At 50.1% G+C, this 18,737-nt stretch overlaps 1 protein-coding gene across 3 annotated transcripts in view; it reads right to left on the bottom strand.

Moving 5' to 3' along the window:
* The window catches only part of SULF2 (sulfatase 2), a 141,398-nt gene that overhangs the window by 5,484 nt on the left and 117,177 nt on the right, over window positions 1-18,737 (bottom strand). For all 3 annotated transcript variants that reach the window (XM_021077818.1, XM_021077816.1, XM_021077817.1), the window contains exons 12-14: window positions 1,835-2,048; window positions 1,619-1,715; window positions 1,056-1,150 (exon numbers count right to left, since the gene is read on the bottom strand). In XM_021077818.1, the coding sequence (XP_020933477.1) occupies window positions 1,056-1,150; window positions 1,619-1,715; window positions 1,835-2,048 (406 nt within the window). The remainder of the gene's footprint in view (window positions 1-1,055; window positions 1,151-1,618; window positions 1,716-1,834; window positions 2,049-18,737) is intronic.

Below are 18,737 nucleotides of genomic sequence, written 5' to 3' on the forward strand. Positions count from 1 at the left end.
GCTGGGGAGGTACCATCCCCAGGGCGGCAGCCCCTGCCTGCCCCGCCTCTTCCCACAAGTATGAGCTGGAGCCCCTGGCCCACGGCCTCGGCCAGAGGGAGAAGGTCAAGGTAGATACAAATGGGCCAAGCCCAGAAGCTGGGCCTGGCTCCCTATGGCTCCCTGGCTCACCTATGCTGGGTGGGGGCCAGCCCTGAGGGAACCCACATTTCAGAGGCCCTTTCTGGAAAGGCATCAGAAACTATAGTAGCCACCAGCCACATGTGGCTGTTTCGATTTTTTTTTTTTTTGGTCTTGTCTTTTTAGGGCTGCACCCATGGCATATGGAGGTTCCCAGGCTACGGGTCCAATCGGAACTGTAGCCGCAGGCCTACACCACAGCTACAGCAATGCCAGACCTGAACTGTATCTGCGACCTACACCACAGCTCACGGCAACACCAGATCCTTAACCTGTTGAGCAAGGCCAGGGATGGAACCCGAAACCTCATTGCTCCCATTCGGATTCATTTCTGCTGCGCCACGGCGGGAACTCCTGTTTCAGTTTTAACTAAACCACCAGTTAAGTTCCTGAGTTACACTGGCTGCATTTCAAGTGCTCAATAGTCACATGGGGTTGGCGGCCACCAGACTGCACAGCACGGGTACAGCCCGGTTCCGTCTCCCGGGAGCTCTCCTGGTCAGGGCTGCTCGCAGAGCCTGGGGCTGGGGGTTCCCTGAGCAGATGATGTGGCCCTCGGGCTACAAGGGCTGTTCCCGGGAGGGTCGTCAGCGCAGGCCCTCCCTCCCGGGAACCGAATCCCCGTGGGCAGAGCCTGCTGGTGTCTGCGGTGCCCGAATCCGGGCGTCTGGCTGGTCACCTGCAGGCGGTGACAGGCGCCTGGGGGCTGACGACGGGATGTGAATTATTACTGATCACGATTAGGATTTTTAGTCCGAGCGAGGAGAAAGGGATATAAAAATACTGGAAGAGACACCGAGGTCTGTGTCTTCCTCCAGCCGGGGTCCTGCAGGAGCCCTAGGGGCCGCCTGGGGGTCCTCCCGCTCCCTCCTCACCTGATTTTGTGACAGTCGCATTCTTCTGGCCGCTTTTTCTTCAGGTGACCTCGAACTTCCCTCAGGTTCTTAATTTTGTTCTGCAGGGTCTCGATCTGAGGGAGGAGGGGCAGGAGAGGAGGCCGTGAGACTGGGGGGCGCGGGGAGAGCGGCTGGCCTGGCGGGGCCCAGCTGCTGCCCGAGGCTCTGGATGCTGTGGGGGTCCTTTGGTTCCACCTGCTGAAGTAACGAGGCCCCAGCGAGGGAACCGAGGGCCACTCTCCTGCCTTGTCCTGCCCGAGAGCCAGCTGAGGCCACAGGACTGCAAGGTCCCACCCCAGGCTTGGTAGAAGGGCTGACTGTGGTGTGAGCATCTTCTAGAACAAAAAGGGGTGCAGGGTGGCGGTGCTCTCCTCCCCCCGGGCAGGAGCTGTCTGTCTGAGGCTGGGACCGAAGCCGCTGGCCCTGGTGGAAGAAGCTGTGAATCCTCCCTCCCTGGGCCGACCTCCCTGCCTCCCGCTGAGGCCGGGGGCCCTGCCCAAGCTCACGGTGGTGAGAAACCTCCCGGCCCAGACTCCCATCACCTCGTGGTCGATGTGCAGCTTGTGGTCCTTCCAGGCCTGCAGGGACTTGTACAGGTCCAGGTCACACTGGACTGTGTCATTCTCCAGGATGTAGCACCTGCTCCAGGGAAGGGACTGTGTGTGGCCCTTGGTGGGGGGGGGTGTGAAAGGGGCCCAGCCGGGGGCACGAGTGGTGTGGGGGCCCCCTTGACCTCTGACCTCCCCCCGGGCTCTCACCGATGTGTGACTTTAATGGGATTGGGGGCTGAGTAGTCTGGGAGGCCTCCAGTGCCACTGAAGTCCCCGCCGTCCTTGTCGTCTTGGTCCTCAGGGGCGCCCGGCCAGTGCCGCTTGGTGAGGTTGCGGGGCTGGGATGCATCATCCAGGCGATGGTACCCCTTGATGGCCACCGAGCGGATGGAGCGATTTCGGGCGTAGCTGCCCTTGTACCCTGTGGGTGGCAGAGGGAGGGCTGGGCTGGGCGGGCCAGGTAGGCTCCCGGGCAGCAGATTCTTGATCCAGACAGGGCTGTGCCCCCAAGTTGGGGGTTCAGGATACCTGCCCACCCAGGAAGCGAGACCTGGATCCCAGTGGCAAGGGCAGTCAACTGGGGACACTGAAGTCCTAAGGCTATGAAGCTCCAGGCAGAGCTGTGCCTGGGTAAACCAACCAGGACGTCACACGACGGAGGAGCCCAACACCAGGAAGGAAGTGCTGATTCAGCTGCAACGTGGATGGACGTCAGAAACACTCCGATGTGTGAGAGAACTGGTCACAGAAGCCACACAGCACATGACTCTATTTATAGCATATCCAGGACCAGTGAAGACATGGAGACAGGAGTTCCCGTTGTGGCACAGAGGAAACAAATCTGACTAGTATCCATGAGGACGCAGGTTCAATCCCTGGCCTTGCTCAGTGGGTTAAAGATCCGGTGTTGCCGAGAGCTGTGGTATAGGTCGTAGACGTGGCCTGGATCTGGCGTTACTGTGGCTGTGATGCAGACCAGCAGCTGCAGCTCTGATTCAACCCCTAGGCTGGGAACCTCCATATGCCATGGGTGGGGCCTTAAAAAGACAAAAAAAAAAAAAAAAAAAAAAAAAAAAGACGTGGAGACAGCAAGCAAATTAGTGGTTTCCATGGGAAGGAGGAGAGGGTGATGGGTTTCTTTTTGGGGCGATGAAAATGTTTTAGAACCAGACAGAGGTGGTGGTTGTACTACACTGTGAATGCATTAAATACTTCTGAACTGTATACTCATAAAACTGTAAAAATGGCAAAGTTTATGCCATGCAATGTTCATGTCAAAAAAAAAAAAAGATAAAAGAAAACAAAGTGGATATAATTAAGGAGATTGAATCAGCAATCAGAAACCTTCCAACACACAAAAGGTCTAGGACCAGACAGCTTCACTGGTGAATTCCACCAAACATTTAAAGAATTAAGACCAATCCTTCTTAAACACTCCCCCCCTCCCAAAGAAAAGGCGGGAACACTTCCAGAACTATTTTTATGAGGCCAGCATTACGCTTATAGACAAACCAGACAAAGATGCCACAAGAAAAGTACAGACCAATATCTCTGATGAACACAGATGCAAAAATCCTCGACAAAATATACGCAAACCCAACTCAACCGTACAGTAAAAGGGGTCACACACCTCATCAAGTGGGATGTATTCCAGGGCCGCAAGGAGGGTTTGCCACCTGCAGGTCAACCATCATGACACAGCACAGTAACAAATGAAAGACAGAAATCATAGGACCATCTCAATACGTGCAGAAAAAGCACTTTGCAAAATTCAACATCCATTGTGATAAAATTCGGATAAGCTGTTAATATCCAAAACATAAAGACTCAGATACTTCAACAGCAACAAACAAAACTCCCAAAAAACCGCCAATCGATTGAAAAACAGGCAGAGGATCAGAACAGACATTTCCCCAGAGAAGACAAACACACGGCCAACAGGTACAGGAACAGATGCTCTGCATCTCTCGTCACCAGGGAAACGCAAACCGAAACCACACTGATGTGCTCGCTCCCGTCTGTTAGAATGGCTAGGATTAAAAAAATATGAAATAGGAGTTCCCGTTGTGGCTCAGTGGTTGACGAATCCGACTAGGAACCATGAGGTTGCGGGTTCGGTCCCTGCCCTTGCTCAGTGGGTTAACGATCCGGCGTTGCCGTGAGCTGTGGTGTAGGTTGCAGACGTGGCTCAGATCCCGCGTTGCTGTGGCTCTGGCGTAGGCTGGAGGCTGCAGCTCCGATTTGATCCCTAGCCTGGGAACCTCCATATGCCGCGGGAGTGGCCCAAGAAATAGCAAAAAGACAAAAAAAGAAAAAAAAAATGAAATAGCAAATGTTGGTGCAGATGTGCAGAAAAAGGAACACTTGGGTTCACTGGCACAGCCGCTCCGGAAAACAGTATGGAGGTTTCTCAAAAAATTAAAACTACCACGACCCCAAGATCCAGCAATTCCACTTCTGGATAGTTACCTGGAGGAAACGAAAACACTGACTCAAAGATACAGCACCCCATGTTGACTGCAGCATTATTTATAATAACCAAGATGTGGACTAACCTACGTGTTCACTAATGGACGAATGGATGCAAAAGACGTGTGTGTGCGTACACACAATGGAAGAGTACTCAGCCACAAACCAGAAGAAAAGCTTGCCCTTCGCAACAGAGGTGGGCCTTGAGGGGATGATGCTAAACAAACTAGATCCGGTTAACAGGGGCAAACTCTTGCTCTTGGAAGGAATTCACAATGAGATCCTGCTGTGTAGCCCTGAGAACCACGACTAGATACTTACAACGCAGCAGGACAATGGAAGAAAAAATTATGTATACCTGTACGTGTAACTGGGTCCCCATGCTGTAGAGTGGGGAAAAAAAGAGTGTGGCGGTGGAAATAACAATAAAAAATAAAATAAGACAGAAACTGTATTACTCAAAAAAAAAAAAATAAATAAACTAAATCCAAGAAAGATAAACAGCATGCAATCGCAGTTATATGTGGAATCTAAAACAAACAAACCCAGCTGAGAGATGCGGAGAACAGATCGGTGGTTGCCAGGGTCGGGGGATGGTGGTGGTTGGGTGGGTGATATGGGTGAGCAGGGTCAAAGGATATAAACATCCAGCTCTAAAAGCAGTCAGTCCTGGGATGTAATTTACAGCATGGTGACTGTAGTTAATACTGTATTGCTGGGAGAACAGATCTTAAAAGTTCTCATCACCAGAAAAAAAAAAAAGTTTTGTGACCGTGTTATGTGGACTTGTGTTGATCATTTCACGACATATACAAATCTCGAGTTAAGATGCTATACACCTGAAACTCATGTGTTATATGTTAATTATACCACAATAAACCCCCACAAAACAAAGCAAAAAAAAAAAAAATCATTCATTCGAATTGGAACAAAAAGAGTCGGGTAGCACATGCTCCCGAATGGAAAAGGGAGCGGCTTGGGGAGGGCCCGTCTCTTCTCGGAGCCTGTTTCTCCTGCAGGGGGTTGGATGCTCCCTGTGTGGTGGGAGGCAAGATGGGACCGAGAGGTGACTTTCCGAGGCTCTAAGTCAGCTGTGGACAACTGAGGGCCTGCAGGTGTTGGACTCAGAACAGGCTGCCCCAAGATGTCACACTGGCATATTGACTATTGTGAATTAAAGTTTCTTGAACACACTGCTGGTGGGGGAAAAAATGCTATTAACACTCTGATTCCACCTCTGTGGGAAACTTCCAGGCCTCCTGCAAATGACCAGCTGGAGGCTGATAGTCGAGGCTTGATAGGAGTGAAATTAGAGGTCTTCCCCCTGAGGTTAATTGGTCTAAGGTTGAATTATGCACCAGTAGGAAGAAAAGCATCTCAAAGCCTTTGTTGAACGTTTTATGCAAACTTTTCAAAGGCACAGTGCCTTTAACCCGAAAGCCTGGTGCACAGGAATTTCTTCATATCTGCTCTAATGGGAAAACTTCTCCCTGATATCAAAAAGCAAATGCAAAACGGTGTGGTGGGTTGGCCAGGCAATCGCTAAGCATACTAATAAAGCTGAAGTGCAATTCTTCAAAAATAGTTTTCGGGAATCCAGGGGGAAAAGAAAAAAAAAACTGAGTTGAAAGCAACAATTCTTGCTTTGCAATTTGAACCTTTAGAAAAGCAAAAGCATCATACTGATGGTTAATTAATCTTTGACAAAGAAGGTAAGAATATACAATGGAGAAAACAGTCTCTTTAGCAAGTGGTGTTGGGAAAGTTGGACAGCTGCATATAAATCGATGAAATTAGAACACACCCTCACACCACGCACCAAAATAAACTCAAAATAAATATGACACAACACCATAAAACTTCTAGAAGAGAGCAGAGGCAAAACATTCTCAGACATAAGTCGTACCAATGTTTTCTTAGATCAGTCTCCAAGGCAACAGAAATAAATGCAAAAATAAACAAATGGGACCTAATCAAACTCACAAGCTTTGTACAGCAAAGGAAACATAAACAAAATGAAAAGACAACCTACAGACTGGGAGAAAATATTTGGAAGTGATGCAACCGACAAGGGATTGATTTCCAAGATATACAAATAGCTCAAAGAACTCAACAACAACAAAAAACTCAATCAAAAAATGGGCAGAAGACCTAAATAGGTATTTCTCCAAAGAAGACACACAGACGTTCCTCAGGCACACAAAAAGATGCTTCACATGGCTAATTATTAGAGAAATGCAAATAAAAACTACAGAGTACCACCTCACACCAGTCAGAACAGCCATCATTAAAAAGTCTACAAATAACTAATGCCGGAGCAGGTGTAGAGAAAAGGGATCCCTCCTACACTGTTGGTAGGAATGTACCTTGGTGCAGCTACTACGGAAAATAGTATGGAGATTCCTTAAAAAACCAAAAATAGAGTTGCCGCATTATCCAGAAATCCCACTCCTGGGCACACATCCCAAAACAACTATAATTTGAGAAAATACATACACCCCAATGTTTGCAGCAGCACTGTTTACAAGAGCCAAGACATGGAAGCAACCTGAGTGTCCTCTGATAGAGGAGTGGGTAACGATGCAGTAGTATACACTATGGAATATCACTCAGCCATAAAAGAGAACGAGATAATGCCATTTTGCAGCAACAGGGATGGACCTAGAGATTATCATACTAAGTGAAGTCAGAGAAAGACAAAAGGCCTAAGAGATCACTTATGTGACATTTCTGACCTTACTTATAAAACAGACTTGTAGACATAAAAAACAAACTTACAGGAGTTCCCGTCGTGGCGCAGTGGTTGACGAATCCGACTAGGAACCATAATGTTGCGGGTTCGATCCCTGCCCTTGCTCAGTGGGTTAACGATCCGGCGTTGCCGTGAGCTGTGGTGTAGGTTGCAGACGCAGCTCAGATCCCGCATTGCTGTGGCTCTGGCGTAGGCCGGTGGCTACAGCTCCGATTGGACCCCTAGCCTGGGAACCTCCATACGCTGCGGGAGCGGCCCAAGGAATAGCAACAACAACAACAAAGACAAAAAAAAAAACCAAAAACAAAAAAACAAAAAACAAACTTACAGTTACCAAAGGGGAAAGGAGGTGGGGAGGGATGAATGAGGAGTTCGGCATTAGCAGATAAAACTACCAAGTATGGGAGTTCCGTCGTGGCTCAGTGGTTAATGAATCCAAACAGGAACCATGAGGTTGCGGGTTCGATCCCTGGCCTCGCTCACTGGGTTAAGGATCGGGCATGGCCGTGAGCTGTGGTGTAGGTCGCAGACACCGCTCGGATCCCACGTTGCTGTGGCTGTGGTGTAGGCTGGTGCTACAGCTCGGATTCGACCCCTAGCCTGGCAACCTCCATATGCTGCATGTGCAGCCCTAGGAAAGACCAAAAAAACCAAAAAAACTACCATCTATGCAGCAGATAAACAACAAGGTCCTACTGTTCAGCACAGGGAACTATATTCGATATCCTATAATAAACTATAACGGAAAAGAATATGAAAAAGAATATACATAGATAATATATTCTATATATATATAGCTAAATCACTTTGCTATACACGGGAAAGATTACTCTATAAATCAACTATATGTCAATTAAAAAAAAAAGAAAAAAGCATGACTCAGCCTAGCTCCAAGCTCACTCAGAGCTCTTCTCATTCGCCTCCAGACAACTGCAGGGATTATAAGAAATCAGGACGATGGAAGAGAAATGCGTCCTACCACGTGTAAGAGAAAGGGAGGTTCCCCTCGATCCTAAAACCCCCAGAAGGCTCAGGCTTCTCCTTCTTGAGGGACCGACCTCCCTCAAATGATGGGGTCAGCCAGTCCTCTCAGTCGCACCCCAGAGGGCACCCCAGACTTAAAGCAGAGGATCAGGAGCTGGATTCCTTGCTTCTTTTTGGTGGAGGGACGGATGGATGGATTGCCTCTTTAAGGCTGCACCTGCAGCGTAAGGAGGTTCCCAGGCAAGGGGCTGAATCACGAGCTGTAGCCGTCTGCTACGTCAGCGCCACAGCCATGCCAGATCCGAGCCACGTCTGTGACCTACACCAGGGCTCATGGCAACGCCGGATCCTTTAACCCACTGAGCAAGGCCAGGGATCGAACCTGTGTCTTCATGGATGCCAGTCAGATTTGTTTCCCCTGAGCCATGACGGGAACTCCAGGGGCTGGATTTCTTAATTGACACTGGCGTGACTTTTTCCACCTTCTGCTCAGAGGATTTCTCTCACCTGTCACTTCTGACTCTGTCCCAGCAGCCAGAGCCTCTGCCCAGCCTGTGACAACCCACACCCCAGCCCACCATAATATCTCTTAGGGCCTCCTAACACCCCTCATATCTAATTCCCAATTACTTACCAACAAACCTTTTTATTTATTTATTTACTTTTTGGTCTTTTTTTGGTCTCTTTAGGGCTGCACCCGCGGCATATGAAGGTTCCCGGGTTAGGGGCCTAATGGAGCTTCAGTTGCCGGCCTACGCCACAGCCACAGCATGGTGAGATCTGAGCCGTGTCTGCCACCTACGCCACAGCTCACAGCAACGCTGGATCCTGAACCCACTGAGCGAGGCCAGGGATCGAACCCGCAACCTCATGGAGGCTAGTCAGGATCCTTAACGGCTAAGCCACAAAGGGAACTCCAACAAACCTTCTTGGTAGAGCTCTGTCATGAATGCCACTAGAAAATGCAACGAGAAGGGTGATTTTTATTTCCCTACCCTCAGGCCAAGCCCACATCACCTACGCTCCTTATTAGAAACTCATCCTGATTTAAATTCCTCTGAAGAGGATGAGCCTTTAAAAGATGCCCCAATTAGTCTCAGGGCCTGAAGCTGGATGGTTACTAAGTGCTGGCCTGTCTGCATCAACTGGAAGAAAAACAAAGGGCTCCCATCTGCAGCCAAATACTTTCCAGAGACGCAGGGCGAGGAATTAACCCTATGATGACGCCCTCCCAGAGCTGGGGGACTTCACACTCCCTTCTTACCGCTAATGAAAGAAGGTTAATTTGGTTCAGACAGGAACCAAATCTATCCACCTGCACGAGTCCCAAGCGCCATAAACTTGTAATTCCCGGGCACCCTGTGGCTGTTATCCCCACCTCCCGCTGCTGAAGCCTGATTTAAGGTCAGGGACCTGTGGGCAGCTTCCTTTCACCCGAATCCGACTGGCCCTTCTCTTCGCATTTGCCTTTAAAAGGAGCTGTTAACAAGGACGTGTGTTGCCACAGGGAAAAAAACTGCCTCTAACCTTTCTGTCTCTTCTGGCTGGTCTAAGAATTAACTTGATGCAAAACAGATAAACAGGAGGAAACCAAATAAAAGTTGACTACCACGTATCCATGGGAGAGACCCAGAAAAAACTGGAAGCTGTCACCTGAAATATGCCTCAGCCCAAGACAAAAAAGGATTAGAGGGTGGGGCAAGCCAGTCCTGGGGGGTGACCAGGAAAAGCACCGGAAACAAGGGTGAGTGCCCCGATGCAGGTGTAAGGCCTGGCGCCCTCCCGGAGAAGTTTCTGGAGATTGGGTCCAGCTCCTCTTCCAGGGACAGAGGGGGAGATGCTTCTGAGTAGAGATTTTCCTCATAAAGGTAAACATTTGCTTTTCAGAGTTTTCCCCACTGTCCCTGTTTCCTTGAAAATGACCAGCTCAGAGTTCCCATTGTGGTGCAGCGGAAACGAATCCAACCAGGAACCATGAGGTTGCGGGTTCGATCCTGGCCTTGCTCAGGGGGTTAAGGATCCAGCGTGCCGTGAGCTGTGGTATAGGTTGCAGAGACGGCTCAGATCTGGCCTTGCTGTGGCTCTGGCGTGGGCTGGCAGCAACAGATTGGATTAGACCCCTAAGCTGGGAAGCTCCATAGGCTGTGGGTGTGGCCTATAAGGACAAAAGACAAACAAACAAAGAGTTCAAAGTACTTAACATGCCACTGAGGCGTATGCATTCTGTCCACACCTCCGGCTCTGGGCTTACCTGATGGTGATAAACCTTTTTGTCTACACTGCCTTAAAAATGACGGGGCTGCTCAGGCATCCTAGGACAGGCTTTTGCCTCTCAGTTATGTCCTGGAGCGTATTCCTCATGCCGATCGGAGTCCTTGGTCCCAGGTATGCCCCTCCCCACCTTGCTATGTGTGTGGCCACACGATTGACAAAGCTGGGGCTCTAACCTTCCCCGCCATTCATCTATGTTTTCCTTGCTGTGTCTGCTCTCTTACAAGTTCACAGGCCTCCGCACTTCTCTACCCAGAGAGAGACCACCTATGAGCCGACTTAACCTACCCATCACCTCTCCTGGCTCACACTCCAAATCCAGCCCCTTCACTCCCCTCCCTGCGGGTGGAGAGCCCCACTCCATTCCACACCATTGCCTGGCAACTGCCAAAACGGTCTCAAAGCCGCAAGATACTCTCTCAGATGTCCTCTTAAGACAACCCAGGCTGACTTCTCTTTTGCGATGGCTCCCATCAGGGAATTTCCAGGGAAACCTAACACCTGGTTATGCCATGGCGCCCCCTGGTGGACACTTGAGTGGAGACTTGTCCATTGCGGGACCAGCCCCTGCTGCAGAGCGCAGGGCTCACCAGCAAAGGGGAAACCACCACGACATGCTTTTGGAGTCTGACAGGCTGTTGGCACAATTTGGAGATCCCGAGAGTCTTAACCTCTGCAGCTTCTCCTATTGCTGCTGGGCGTGTAATTGCGGCTGTTTCAAACCTCCCTTCTAACCCTGCAGTTGTTCACTGCTCAGCCCCTACTCAGGAGTCTGATGCTTGATCTTCAGGAAGTGAAAAGATGGACAGAGCTGCTGAAATTGGGGCTCAAAATGTGTCCACCCCCTGCTTATCCTTTCTTCACTCTATTTTTTTTTTTTTTAATTTTATGGCTGCACTCGCAGCATATGGAAGTTCCTGGGCCAGGGATTGCATCTGAGGTGCAGCTGCAACTTATGCCACAGCTGTAGCAATGCTGGATCCTTTAACCCACTCCGCCAGGCTGGGAATTGAACCCGCACCTCCCTAGCAACCCTGAGCTGTTGCAAGCAGCTTCTTAACCGATTGTGCCACGGCAGGAACTCCTCTCCACCCAATTTTTAAACCTGCTTTTATTCTTGACTGACATTTGCCATAGGCATGGCTATGTCATTAGCCCACGATAAAAAAAAAAAAAAAAAAAAGCCAAACGGACACAAAAAACGTGCCAATGATCAGATGGATTAGACTCTCGGCAAACAACTCTTCTTGTGACCTTGGGCTTGCACTTGCCTCCTCGTAAATGAGGTGTATGTGCAGACAAGGGATAATTAAGGCGCTGAAAAGACAGTGGTTTTGCCCTGGCAGCCACCGAATTTCTGACCAAATTACTTCCCAATGACTACCTATGGGTCTCAGCCAACTTCTGGGAGAGCCCTGGACCCCCAGAAGCCCTCCTAGGCCCTCCCTCTGCGCCACTGCAAAGAGAGTTTACAGATTTGCCCCTGGCTGGGGGCTGTTCCCACTGCTTGGTTATCGTTCACATGGTTAGTGGCGGGACGTCGTTCACATGGATGTGGTGATGCTATCTATGGCCACGGTAATGAAATCAACTGAGATTACTGCTAGTTTTGACATTCCTTTCTGGATTCGATCAACCCAGGGAACTTGTTTTGCAACAGAAAGAAAGCACCTGCTTTTGCACAAACTCAAGGGTATTCATGAAAATTCCCTCCTCCATCCATCCTCAACCATCAGGGCAAGTGGAACATAAACCTCTAGACATAAAAGGACCTCAGCAAAGCTCTGTCCAGTGACTGGGCTTAAAGGGCCAGAAGCTTTGCCCCGGCCCACAGAAAGATCGGGAATACTCTGCCAGGGGACACGGATGAACCTCTTTTGAGACAGTGTCTGCACACCCATTGCCTCCTGGCATCTCTGAACCTTGCATTCTTGGGACTGTACATGAGCGCTGGTGCTCTGCCCAGGTGTCCGCAAGAACTCACCGCTGTACCTGAAGCTCATCGCCAACCAGGAAAACGGGTGTGGCCTCCCGGACCAACACCCTGACGTCCTTGGCGACCAGGGGACCTGGTGTGCATCAAGGACTTCAGAAGAAAACATGCACGGCCGCTTTGCTGGGAAGGACCTGAGGAGGTCCTGCCACCTACCTACACGCCACCAAAACAACGGGGAAATCCTCCCGGATCCGTGCCAGCCACGCCCAACCAGACCCAGGCCTTGGCTCTCAAGACCACGGGCGAGCTCCCTGGTGGCCTAGGTGGTTAAGAAACCAGGGTGGTCACGGCTGTGGCTTGGGTCACTGCTGTGGCGCAGGTTTGATCCCTGGCCTGGGAACTTCCACAGGCCAAGGGCACGGCCAAAAAGAAAAAGAAAAAGCAAAACCAAAAGACTGCTGGGAGATGGTCGCCACAGGTGACCCCAAAGTAAGGATTTCCAGGGTCAATTCCAGCCCAGATGCTGGCATCAGGATTTAGACAGCTTTCCCAAGATCATGGGTCCAGAAACTCCGCTTTCATCTATTCCCTGCTTTTTAAGACTTGCTAAACATACACACGCTCAACAAACCACTTTCCCACATTTATTATTGTCCTCAGAAGCCTGAGTGGGAGTGCTTGCCCATCTAGCTACTTCCCCTCCACAGCTCCACCAGGGTTTTTTTTTTGTTTGTTTGTTTTTTTTGTAGGGCCACCCCCGCGGCATATGGACGTTCCCAGGCTAGGGTCAAATTGATCAGCCACACCAGATCTGAGCCACGTCTGCAACCTACACTGAAGTTCATGGCAATGCCAGATCCTGAACCCACTGAGCCAGGCCAGGAATCGAACCCACAACCTCATGGATACTAGTCAGGTTTCTAACCCGATGAACCACAACAGGAACTCCTAGGGGCTCTTTTTAACCCATGTCTGCTCTTACTAACCTTTACTTTTTCAACGGGTCAGGCACAAACCAAACACCCCCTTGCGCCGGTTTACCAAACCCTGGCCACATTAATGAATTAACCTGGCGGCTGGTTATGTCAACATGCAGACAGCACCGAAGCCTCTGACCTGGTCTTCCTTCCCGCCCCCATGAGCACCTGTGGACTGGGTCTGGAACACAGGGCCCTGCGTCTCCTTCTGGGGACTTATTAGGGCCCCGGAAAACCTCTATAGAAGTCCAAGGGCTGCTCACATCCAGACTAAAGACAACCGGTGAAAAATTGCCCTTGGCATTGAAAACAGGTGTTCCTGTTGTGGCTCAGTGGTAATGAACCCAACTAGTATCCACAAGGATGCAGCTTCGATCCCTGGCCTCGCTCAGTGGGTTAAGGATCTGGTGTTGCCATGAGCTGCAGTGTAAAAGGTTGCAGATGCAGCTTGGATCTGGCATTGCTGTGGCTGGGGTATAGGCGGGGGCTACAGCTCTGATTGGACCCCTAGCCTGGGAACCTCCATATGCGGTGGGTGCAGCCCTAGAAAAAAAGAAAAAGACAAAGAAAGAAAGAAAGAAAAGAAACATAACATGGACCTTCCTAGGGTGACAGGCTAGGACAATGCTGCAGTGGAACTTGGCGGTTTGATTCCACGGGTGGCATCTTCAAACCTCTCAAGGAGACTGGCAGTGACCCTGGCAGGACCTTTTTGGGACAGGCATCTGCCAAGTTGCCCAATGTCCCGATGGCTCACAAGCCACCCTCGTGCCACTTGGGTATCACAGCTGCTCCCTGATAAAGCTGCATAACAGCACACACTCCGTGTGGGTGAACCAAACATCTAGACTGACTTGACCAGGTGACAAACCAAGCTTTAAAGTCACCAAAACCAAGTGACAGGCCCCTGAACCAGCCATTTCACAGTCTGTTCTGCTCTCAGCACCTGGCAGAAGCCCACGGAAAATGAAGGCATATGGATGTTACTGTGACCAGTGGCAGAGCCCATGGCAAGACTCCAGACCTGGCGGCTGCAGGTGCCCCTCTAACCTTGTCTGCAAACCACACAAGTATACAGAGGGCTCCCACCTAAGGGGCTGGGCAGATGGGACATGGACACTTGGCTTGTGACCCAAGTCCTCCGCCCTCCACGCCAGCTGAGTCACAAACCTGGGCTCCTGTTCCTGCCGTTATGCCACAGAAATGTGACACCGAGAAGTCGTTCAGAATCCACTGTGTGTCACCAAGACGCCAAGTTCTTTTCAACTTCGAGGGGGTCCCTTCGAGCTTTGGAGTAGATGCGTAGGAAAAACCGACCTTAACTCTCTCCTTAACCTTGAAAATATTCCAGCGGGGGGTCAACAGTTCAGCCTCTGTGTTGTCCCCAACCCGACGTGCTCGGGACACGCTGACCACTCAGCAAGGAGGAGCAGGGCATCCTGGTGAAACCGCTGCTTCTCTGTGAGCCACGCGGGCAAGGAGGGTCCCCACCTCCACGGAAGGAGAAGGTTAACCCTTTCCATCAGAGATGTGAGGCATGGCCGTTGTTGGACGGGTTTATGCCCGGGGTCAGGGACCGGTTTAACGGGGGGTGACGTGTGGCCTTTGGTTTGTCCTTTTCTGTTCGTCCATTCTCATTCCAACCTCTGTTCTCTTCTTTAGCAGAGCTATTACCGCTCAACACTAACCCGATTTCTCTCTCCATGGCCACCAACTCTGCCTTCAAAACGTGAAACTTCCTGGGAAGTTTCAGAGGAGAGAACTGTTGGGGCTCAGAGACGCCACCCCAACATACAGCACAACAGCATATGGATTCTTCTTTTTTTCCGCTGTGTCCGTGGTACATGCAAGTTCTTGGGCCAAGGATCAAACCTTTGCCCCAGCAGCGACCCAAGCCACGGCAGTGACGATGCCGGATCCTTAACCCACTGAGCCACCAGGGAACTCCAGCATATGGATTCTTTTGAACTGAAGTTACTTAAGAAACAGCTGGTGGAAAAAAAAAAATAACGCTGACCAGAGTTCCTGCTGTGGCACGGTGGGTTAGGAACCTGACTGCAGCAGGTTGGGTGGGCCACAGATGCTCAGGTTCAATCCCTGGCTCGGCGCAGAGGGTTAAAGGTTCTGGTATTGCTGAAATGGCAGCGTAGGTCGCCATTGTGGCTGGGATCCGATCTCTGGCCCGGGAACTTCCACACGCTGTGGGTGTAGCCATATTAAAAAAACATACATACAAAGAGGGAGTTCCCATTGTGGCTCAGCGGTAATGAACCCGACTAGTATCCATGAGGATGCGGATTCGATCCCTGGCCTTGCTCAGTGGGTTAAGGATCTAGCATTGCTGTGGCTGTGGTGTAGGCTGGCAGCTGTAGCTCTGATTCGACCCCTAGCCCGGGAGCTTCCATATGCAGCGGGTGCAGCCCTAAAAAGCAAACTAAAACAAAAAACCCCCTCAAAACCAAAAAACAAATACATACAAACAAACTGACTTCCCTACCCCCTTCCCCCTAAAAGTGGGAAATAAATCTCCCACGTGCAGGTACCCTCCCTGCACCAGAAGGAGAGAAAACACCCTCACCGCCAGAGGCAGGGGATTCGAGGCTAAGACAGCTGCATAAACTCTGTTACCTCTCCATCAGTCCGCCACCTCAAGCACCAGCCCATTTGTTCTGTTAAATCTTCATGAAGAATTGTTTCCTTGTCTAAAAATGATGTATCAACAGCTTGCTTTGATCACTTTGGGGTCCCCTTTCTATGAGACCACTGGGTGTATGAATTAATTTTTTCCCTCCTGTTAATCTGTCTTGTGGCAATTTGATTATTGGGCCAGCCACCAGACCTCAAGAGGGGTGCAGGGGCAAGTCAGTTTGTTTGTATAAGGTCAGCGCCCAGATTTCTTGTATCTTCTCTATATTAAAAGTCAAATTGGATCAAGTTGCTAACATTTCAGAAAAACGGGGGTGGTGTGGATAGGTGGTCATGGAGGAGCCCAGATTTCCAGCTTCTGAAAACAGGACATTGCGTGTCGCCACCAGGTCCACGGGCAGAGTGGTTGGCAGGGCAGGAGCTGATGTGCGGCCACTCTAGATGGGCGATGTGTCCTCCATTTGTCCCCACCACTCCTTCTGTTTTAGGTGTGGCCCAGGGAGGCACTGAGTTTGTAACCCTGCTGCCCTAAACACCCAGCCCTTTTGGAGCAGGGCCCCCCCGGGCCCATCATGGCCCAGGTCTCTGCTGGGCTCCGAATGACCACCAGGTGGCGACCAAGAGTCAAGGACTGGCCAGAGAGCCGCATCGGGCAGGGAGGCAGGGCCGCAGGCTCCGGGGCTCAGGGCTCCAGGATCTGCTCTTGCAGTGGATGCTTATAACTGGCTGTTCTCAGAACTGAGAATTCTTTTTTTCCCCCTCTCTTTATGGCACCTGCGGCATATGGACTTTCCTGGGCTAGGGGTCGAGTCAGAGCCATAGCTGCAAGCCTAAGCCACAGACACAGCCACGCCAGATCCGAGCCACGTCTGTGACCTACACCACGGCTCAGGGCAACATGGATCCTAAACCCACTGAGCACGTTCTTCACCTGCTGAGCCACAACGGGAACTCCCCAGAATCGAGAAATCCGAGACTCTTGGGTCAGTCACATGGGCCAAAGGAGCAGGGGGTCTAGGGCTGGCTTTCTCCTTGGCCTTTTCCTCCCTGAGTCCTGTCTCCATGAAGCCACAGGGCCTGGGCCAGAAATGCACACAACTGAGCTGATCTCCCCGCAGGAGCAGGTCCAGGAAGCAGACCCAGGGGTTCTTTCTGTGCCTTTGTCTGGCTTGTTCCAGAGTCCTCTATGCCTGGCCATACACTTAGGACCCCCAAACTACGGCTGAAGGGCCTTCTCCTGCCCTCTGCTAAGCTGCTTTGGTTCAAGGTGTCTCAGATTAAGACCAAAGACACTTTTAATATCCCAAAGCAACTGAAATAAAAATAAAAAGAAACAAATGGGACCCAAAGAAACTCACAAACTCTGCACAGCAAATGAAACATAAAATGAAGGGACAACCTATGGACTCGGAGAAAATATTCGCCAATGATGCAACTGACATGGAATTGATTTCCAAAATAAAGCAGCAGCTCATGGAACCCAACAACAAAACAACCCAATGGAAAAATGGGCAGAAGACCTATAATAGAAATTTCTCCAAAGAAGACCTACATATGGCCAAAGAGCACATGAAAAGATGCTTAAGATCATTAGAGAAATGCAAATCACAACTACAGTAAGGTATCACCTCAGTAGGAATGACCATCGTTAAAAAGTCTGCAAATGACAAATGCTGGAGAGGAGTTCCCATTGTAGCCCAGTGGGTTAAGAACCCGACTAGCATCCATGATGATAGAGGTTCGATCCTCAGCCTCAGTGGGTTAAGGATCCGCTGTTTGCCGCAAGCTGTGGCACAGGTCACACATGTGGCTCCGATCTGGCATTGCTGTGGCTGGGGTATAGGTCGGGAGCTGCAGCTCTGATTCAGCCCCTAGCCTGGGACCTTCCATATGCCTTGGGTGTGGCCCTAAAAAGACAAAAAAAAAAAAAAAAAAAAAAAAAAAATTCCTGGAGAGGGTGTGGAGAAAAGGAAACCCTCCGACACTGTTGGTGGGAATATGAATTGGTGCAGCCAGTATGGAGGGTCCTTAAAAACTAGAGTTGCCATATGATTTAGCAATACCACTCCTAGGATTATATATCCAAGAAAAGTATAACTGAAAAAGATATATGCATCCCTATGTTCATAGCAGCACTATTCACAACAGCCAAGACATGGAAACAACCTCTGTGTCCACTGACAGATGAATGGATAAATAAGATGTGATACATGTATACAATGGAATAGTACTCAGCCATAAAAAAGAATAAAATAATGCCATTTGCAGCAACATGGATTATTATAGCAGAGATTATTCTACTGATGAAGTCAGAAGGAGAAAGACAAATACCGTATGATATCACTTATACGTGGAATCTAAAATATGACACAAATGAACTTATCGGCGAAACAGAAGCAGACTCTTGGGCAAGGAGACTAGGTTGCCAAGGGGGAGGAAAGGACTGGGATTTGGGGTTAGCAGACGCAAACTGTTACATACAGAGGAGATAACAACAAGGTCCTGCTACAGAGTAGAGGGATTCTGCCACTGGCTGCAACATGGATGAATCTTGAGGACAATATGCCAAGTGAAACAAGCCAGTCACAAGAGGACATACAGTGCGTGATTGTGCTTATATGAGGACCTAGTGCAGTCAAATTCATAGAAAGTCAGCAGGTGGCTGGGGGGTGATGAGGGGGACTTGTTCAATGGTTCAGAGCTTCCCTTTCGCTAGATGAAGAATTCTGGAGACGGATGGTGCTGATGGTTGCCCTACTGTCAAGGGACTTAAAGCCACTGAGCTCTACAGTTGAAAACAGTAAAGACAGTGAACGGGAGGTAACGCAGGTTGTACCACAATGAAAAGAAAACTCAACTCAACTCTCTAACTAGGCTTTGTCTCCCCTTGGCTCAGGGCACTAGAGCAATGGGTGGCCTGGACAACTGCCCAGCTCTGGAGGGGACATTCTAGCCAGGGGACCAGGAGCGTTCTTCCTGGGGAGCTGGCCCTCCGAATGGGACCATGACCAACCTGTGTGACAGCTGTGTCACCCCCGTTCCCATCCCCGGATTACTGGCTAACTTTCTGCCCTT

This window comes from Sus scrofa, chromosome 17, assembly GCF_000003025.6.
Source record: "Sus scrofa isolate TJ Tabasco breed Duroc chromosome 17, Sscrofa11.1, whole genome shotgun sequence".
NCBI lineage: Eukaryota > Metazoa > Chordata > Mammalia > Artiodactyla > Suidae > Sus > Sus scrofa.